Source organism: Elephantulus edwardii, unplaced genomic scaffold, assembly GCF_000299155.1.
Source record: "Elephantulus edwardii isolate Elephantulus edwardi_28Jun2011 unplaced genomic scaffold, EleEdw1.0 scaffold00059, whole genome shotgun sequence".
Classification (NCBI taxonomy): Eukaryota; Metazoa; Chordata; class Mammalia; order Macroscelidea; family Macroscelididae; genus Elephantulus; species Elephantulus edwardii.
The window spans coordinates 9,999,029-10,006,645 of NW_006399809.1; the positions used below are offsets into that span (position 1 = coordinate 9,999,029).

At 43.0% G+C, this 7,617-nt stretch overlaps 1 protein-coding gene across 1 annotated transcript in view; it reads left to right on the forward strand.

The window, feature by feature from the left end:
- Positions 1-7,617, forward strand: part of AOAH (acyloxyacyl hydrolase (neutrophil)) — a 362,932-nt gene that overhangs the window by 301,429 nt on the left and 53,886 nt on the right. The window contains exons 17-19 of the mRNA XM_006887625.1: positions 1,074-1,132; positions 1,222-1,281; positions 3,014-3,110. Coding sequence (XP_006887687.1) covers positions 1,074-1,132; positions 1,222-1,281; positions 3,014-3,110 — 216 coding nt within the window. The remainder of the gene's footprint in view (positions 1-1,073; positions 1,133-1,221; positions 1,282-3,013; positions 3,111-7,617) is intronic.

Here is a 7,617-nt window from a genome sequence, read left to right on the forward strand (position 1 = left end):
CACTCTTGGCACCAGCAGCCAGGAAATTAAAAGACGTATTGTGATGGGAAAGTCTGCTGTTAGGGACCTCTCTAAAGTACTCAAGAGCAACGGTGTGTCTCTGGAGACTAAGGTGCGTCTGGTACAGGCCATGTTCTTTGCAATCACTTGTTATGCGTCAGAGAGCTGGACAATGACCAGGGAGGACAGAAGGAAAATTGATGCTTTTGAGCTTTGATGTTGGAGAAGAGTGCTGTGTGTGCCATGGACTGCTAAGAGAACAAACAGATTCATCCTGGAGAGGGTTAAACCGGGCTGCTCCCTGGAGGCAAGGATTCTGAGACTTCGTCTGACATACTTTGGTCATGTTGTAAGGAGAGACCGGTCCTTGGAGAAAGACATCATGCTTGGGAGGGTGGAGGGCAGGCACAGGAGGGGAAGGCCCTCTGGGAGATGGATTGATTCGGTGACTGGGGCAATTGGGATGAGTGTGTCGGAGACAGTGAGATTGGCACAGGACAGAGCATTGTTTAGAGCTGTGGTCATAGGGTCACTATGAGTCGCAAGCAACTCAACGACACATAACAACAACAACAACATAAGCTCTCCTGAGACTACGTATTTTTTTTAACATGTCATCGAGTCAATTCCTACCCATCTCAGGCCCATGTGTGTCAGAGTGGACCAATGCTCCACAGGGTTCATTGAGGTCTTTTGGGAGTGGACTTGAACCTTCAACCATTTGGTTAGCAGTCACCACCCAGAAACTCCTTTTCTGTTCTGTTCTGTGTCTGGTCCACACTGTCCCTTTTCACTGGAGTCCAGATGCACTCAGGTCCAACCCTGGACCACACCAGGAGCTCAATGGGAGTGAGCTCTTAGGTCCCACCCTGCCTATGAGCTTTTCTCTCTGGGGGTCTCCATATGAAGGAAAGTGCACAGACTGGAAGCTGAGCACCTAAAAGCCATCAAGAGGATGCAGCATAAACAGCGGCACATCCTGACAGTGAGGGAGAAGCAGGTCATTCACTCCCCTCTCTAATGGGTTCCTGTAGCTGGGAGCGCATAACATCCCTGATCTATCTGTCTTCCAGGCCAGCTAAATAAAGATGTGACCTATGCACAGTACTACACCTTCCTCAGCTGCCTCCAGGTAGGCTCACACCCTGATTCCTCCCCAAGGTTAACCTCCCCTTTTGCTGTCTCGGTTCCTCTTTCATCAGTGTTATTTCCTGCTCTCAGGTCAGCCCCTGCCATGGCTGGATGTCTGCCAACAAGACGCTCAGAGCTCTCACTTCAGAGGTATGACTGTCACAGCATCTTTGATCACTCTTACACTGACTATGTTTACTCTGGAGATGGGATGCTGGCAGGGCTACCGTCCCTGAGCTAGTGAAGAACAAAAACAAAATGCGTAAAGCTGGGATGTGTGAGGGACCAGGAGAAGGTGTGCCCTCTCTTCTTCCTTTTTCTTCCCAAGTCACTCTTATCTCTCTCATTGTCTGTGTCTCTGTGTGTCTCCCTCATTTGTACACGTGTATATCACGCATGCACACACACCCCTTTTCTAGTTTATCTCAGGCATATTTGCAAAACTGAAGAGAACTGAGGAAGAGGAAGCCCTGCCAGTTTTCCAGGAGCAAGAGAAGACCAGATGCTCCAAACCCTCCCTCCCTTTTCTGAGAAAATACATTATTCAAGCAAAAATGTATTCCTTCACCTGTAGTAAATGATCGCTGTATCAAATACTCATTGAAGAATCTTTCTGCGAGCTCTGGTGGCCTAGTGGCAAGAAGGTGTACTGAAACACCAGAGGTGCACGGTTCAAATCCACCAGATGCTCTGCTGGAGAAGGAGGAACAATCTCCTCCTGTACCAGTCAGATCTGATTTGACGGTACACACACACACAAAATAATAAAATAAATTAAAAAAAATAATCTTTCTAATTACCCAAAACCAAGCCAATGGCTGTGGAGTTCATTTCAGTACACAGCAGCCCCCTGGTTATCCTTTGGGATTGCAGCACAACTTCTTACCACCAGGCCACCAGAACTCCCCTTCCAGTAGGACTTTCATAAATAATTATTTTTGCTCTTTGCCTTCATGGTATCACAGACCATTTTAAGACTTCCGTCCTATTAAGTTGTTCCTCTACACGATCATTTTGAACTCATTCAACAGTAGACAGTATGAGAACACATGATGATTTATTTCATCCCTTGGTGTGGGACATTTAAATTGTTCCCAAGTTTTCACTATGATAAATAGCAGTGTGATGAGCCTCCTTGAATACATATCTTTGTGTACAACTCAATTTCCTTAAGATAGATTTCAAGGAGCAAAATTACTGGGTCAAATGATTTCCTTGGTTTTTAAAGAAATAATTCATATTGTCAAATGCTGTCCAGAGAGGATAAAACCATCCATGCTCTCATTCACCACCCCAGTGCCACACTGGATTATCACAGTTATTCATCTTTTCTTTGTCAGTCTAATGAGTGAAAAGTGGTCTTTTGGAGTAGTAATTCACTTTCATTTGCCTTCTAATGAGTTTTGACATTTTCTATATGTTCATTGGCCATTTGTATATGAACTCCAAACTCAAGCTCATTGCCGTTGAGTCAGAAGCAACTTATTGCTGACCCTCCACTGGGTTTATGATGCTCTAAATCACATGGGAAGGAGTGACCTTTCCCCTGAGATTTGTCCATGAATGTCTTTCTACATGCAGAGCTCCTGTTTGCTGATAACTTGAGATTGTTGTGAATTGATAGCAACTCACATAACAACTACAGGACCAATAGGACTGCTCCCATGGGGATTACCAAACTGTAATCTTTGCAAGGGCAGATCTCTAGGTAGTTTCTCCAGAAGAGCCACTGATGGGCTCCAGTCATCCCACCAGAGCTCCTTGACAATGACTTAGAGAAGGATGGGGTGGGCATGGCAAGGTTCGACTTTATGGATCTGCCAGACTTACCTACTCAGACCGAAGCTTGGCTTTCATGGACTTCTGTTTCCCTTGAATTCAGAGAGCAGAACAACTCTCCAATACGCTGAGAAAAATTGCAGCCCAAGAGAAATTTACAAGCTTCAATCTCTTCTACATGGATTTTTCCTTCCAAAGAAGTAAGTTGTTTCTTTTCATATTAACAGAAAACAAATACAGTTAGTATCTTTCTGAGCTTGCATAGGCAATATGCTTATAGGCAAGCAGCAATAAATTGGTCCGGGTCATCCCTGTTCATTTCGACAAACCAGTATCTACTAATACAGGGGAAGAAAATTATAAGTGTAGTTCTTTTTCTGAGACAGGAAAGGCTCTGATTCCCTTCTATCTTGGCCATTATTTTATAATCCCAGAAGCAATAGAGCCAGGTGGAAAGAGCTTTTGGGCTGGGAGCCAACCGGCTAATGGAAACACCTAGCCATCACTTGCTGGTTTAACAAATGCCCTGTTTACCTACGGGCTCAGAGTGGACATTGAATTATCCAGGGCATTCAGGAACAAAGCAAGTTTCCCGAGAAGAAACACAAGAAGAAACTAATCAAAACCTCTGAGCAGGGCTCTGAGAGTCTGTCCCTGAGAGTCTGTCCCTGACCGACAGCCCTGCTCTCTGCAAGGAACATAACTGTTTGCTTGCTACCATTTCATCCAAATGCTGCAGTCATTGACATGTGACCACACAAGCAGGGCTGTTCACTGGAGATATTGATATATCCTTTATTTCTTGACTCTAAAATATTATTATTTATGGTCTTTAATCCTTCCAGACTATTTTCATTGCTAAGCCCTTTTAATAGAAGAGAAAAGCCCCCTGTTGATTGACTGCCAGCTGAGATGATGCTAATGAACAGCTTTACTGTGTGCACACCAGGATAGAAGCTTTCCCTTCAAGAGTTTATCATCAGCTCTCCCCGTTACCCTCTCCCCACAGCCCAGGCATCTGGGAGGCAGCAGATGGGCATCATGAATTATCAAATATTACATTAGCTGACGCGTTTTGCATTTCAGACACTAGCACCTCGATTCCGAACATCTTTTCAACAAGACTGATCTCCCCTAACTAGATTTTCTGCCTCAGCAATATACATTTCTCTCCTGGGGAGAGACATTTTGATAAATAACCTCTCGTTAAAATGCAGAGTTAAAAACTCATTAATGAAGTCTTGGTGTAAACAAACACACCACCAAGTGATCTTTGATCATCACCAACCTTGAATATAGATAAAGTTATTAAAAATATAATAATGCCTACCATTCACATGGGGCTTCTTCTCTTTTCTAAAGTGATCTCTAGTTTTTGTCACTTTGGTACTGTAGACAATTCCCTGAACATATTTTACTCCCCTTTGCAGGCCTAGATAAGGATACCATATCTACCTAACAAATCATTGTGAGAAGTCTATGACACAGTACGTAATCCTCCTAAGTGTTATGTCTGGAACATAGCAAGTACCCAGGAAAGAGCATCCGCCCTTTCCACCCTCCCCACTCAGTGTGTGAGACCAGCATACTAATATGTCTGGGACCAGCAGCATCCGCATTGTCTGACTGCTAATTAGAAATGCAGAATTCCAGGCCTTACTTCTTCCTCCCACCCTATCTCTTCTACCCTACATCCCATTCTCTCTCTCTGCTCTGCCCTCATCTCTTTCTCTCTTCCTCCCAATGCTGTCAAATCAAAACTGAGTAGTAGCTAACACTTCATTGGATTTCTGAAGCTCTAAGTCACATGTGAGCTCATGAACCCCCTGGTGGATTTGAACCGCCAGAGAGATGTAACCTTTGGTTTAGCAGCACAACCTCCACGGACTAAGCCTCCAGAGCTGCCTAGGTTCTCACTTTAGACCTGTTGTTGTTGTTGTTGTTGTTGTTGTTGTTGTTGTTGTTGTGTGTCATCTCAAACACACTCATTCCCACCACCCCAATCACAGAATCAATCCATCTCATCGAGAGTCTTCCTCTCCTGCGCCATCCCTCCACTCTCCCAAACATGATGTCCCTCTCCAAGGACCGGTCCCTCCTTGCAACATGCCCAAAGTATGTCAGATGAAGCTTCAGAATACTTGACTGCAAGGAGCATTCAGACATCACCCTCTCCAGGACAAACCTGTTTGTTCTCCTAACAGTCCATGGTATATTCAACACTCCTCTTTAGCACCACAGCTGAAAGGCATCAATTCTCTTTCTATCCTCCCTAGTCACTGTCCAACTCTCTGAAGCATAGCATGTAGTTGAGAAGACTATAGCCTAGATCAGGTGCACCTTAGTCTCCTGCCTGGCATCCTTGTTTTTCAATACTTTTGAGAGGTCCCTGACAGCTAAATTTCCCAATGCAATTCATCTCCTGATATCCTGGCTGCTGGTACCAAGAGTGTTGACTGTGGAGCCAAGTAAACTAAAACTGTTAACTATCTCAATCTCTTCACCATCCATACTGATGCTGCTAATTGGTCCAGTGGTGAGAATCGTTTTTTTCTTGATGTTGAGCTTCAATCCATATTGAAGGCTGCAGTCCTTGACCTTCTACAGCAAGTGCAATTCCCCTCAGTTTCAGTGAGCAGGGTTGTGTCATCTGCATAACGCAGATTGTTGATGAATCTTCCACCAATCCTGACGCCACATTCCTCCTCATACAGCCCAGCATCTCAGATGATCTGTTCTGCATACAGATTGAAAAGTTATGGAGACAAAATACATCCATGACGGACCCCCTTCTTGATTTTGAATCATGTAGTTTAAGGAAAGGATATTATAGTTCTCCAAAGTTGAGAGCTCAAACAGTGAGTCATTAGATTTCTATTGAGTTTGACTATGTGCCAATATCTTTGTCAAAATAAAAAACATGCTGCTCTCAAGCTGGTTCCAACTCACTGTGCCCTCCATTGGCTTTTGGAGACAGTAAATCTCAATGAGAGTTGACTGAGGGTCTGGTAGTTTCAAACCTCAGAAACTCTCGATATTTGATTTTGGTTAACTGTACAAACCCAGTTGGCTATGCTACCAGAGCTACATCAGTAGCTGTGTAGGTGCTGAGAATTTAAACCTGTCATCACTAAATCAATTACAATTCATAGCAAGTAAATGTGTTAGCGACTAGAACCACTCATCACAGTTTCTTGATTGTAATCTTCATGGAAGCAGACCACTAGGCATCTCTCTGTGGGTGAATCAGGACCTCCAACCAGGCAAATTCAAATGGTTTGTGCCCCCAGGGACCTGCTGCACATATGGTGTTGTTAGGTGTCACTGAGTTGCCTACGACTCATAACATCCCTTCAAACAACAGATCTGAACTTCGCCCTGTTCTGCACTATCCTCACCATGCTCAAGCCCATTGTCCCCATCACACTATCAGTCCATTTTGCTAGAGGTCTTCCTCTCTTTCTCTTTCCCTCCACCTTTCCCAGTGTGATATCCTTTTCCAAGTACTAGACCTTCCTGAAATTATGCCAAAAGTACGTGAGATGAAGTTTGACCATCTTTGCATCTAAGGAGCACACTAGTTCCACTTCTTCCAAGACAGACTTGTTTGTTCTTTTAGATTTCTGTGGGCAATACTACAAGTCAATGACATGAATTTTTCTCCTGTTGTCCCTATTAATTGTCCAACTTTCAGACACATAGGAAAAATTGGAAATACTATGGTTTGGATTAGGCACACCTTAGTATTTGCACTGACATCCTTGCTCTTTAGAACTTTGGTGAGACCCTTGACAGAGATTTTCTCAATGCAACACATCTTTTGATTTCTTGATTGTTACTATCCTGAATGTTGATTGTGAATCCAAGTAAAATGAAGGTGTTGACAACTTCAATCTTTTCTCTGTCTCTCATGGTATTGACTATTGGTATGTAGCGAAGATTTTTGTTTTCTTGATGTTAAGATATAACCCATATTGAAGTCTTTAATCTTCTATAGCAATTGCTTCAAGTCCTCTTCACTTTCAGCAAGTGAGGTTGTATCATCTTCATAACATAGGTTGTTACTGAGTCTTCCCTCAATTTTAATGCCTTATTGTTTGTCACATAATCCAGTTTCCTGAATGATATATTCAGTATACAGATTGAATTAGTGTACAGAAAAGATACAGCCCTAACATACACCTTTCCTGATCTTAAACTGTATAGTGTTGTCTTTTTCTATTTAGAAAACAACTTTTGGGTCTAGGTATAGATTTCACATGAGCACAATTAAGTGTTCTGGTATTCCCTTTTTTCTCAATGTTATCCGTAAGTGCTTTGATTCACATGGTCAAGTTCCTGTGAATAGTCAACATAGCACAAATAAATCTTTTTATGGTATTCTTTGCTTTCAGCCAAGTACCATCTAACATCACAATGATATTTTTCATTTCACAGTCTTTTCTGAATCTATCTTGAATTTCTGGCAGTTCCCTGTCATTATACTACTGTTACAGCTAGTATTTAATAATCTCAATGGGCAAAATCTTGAGTGATGCAAGAAGCATCAAAAGAAGATAGAAGGAATACACAGAGGCACTGTTGTTGTTGTTGTTGTTGTTGTTGTTGTTGGTTTCTGCCGTCGAGTCATTTGCGACTCGTAGCGACCCTATGTACAACAGCCCTAAACCATGCTCTATCCTGTGCCAATGTCATTGCCTCTGTCAC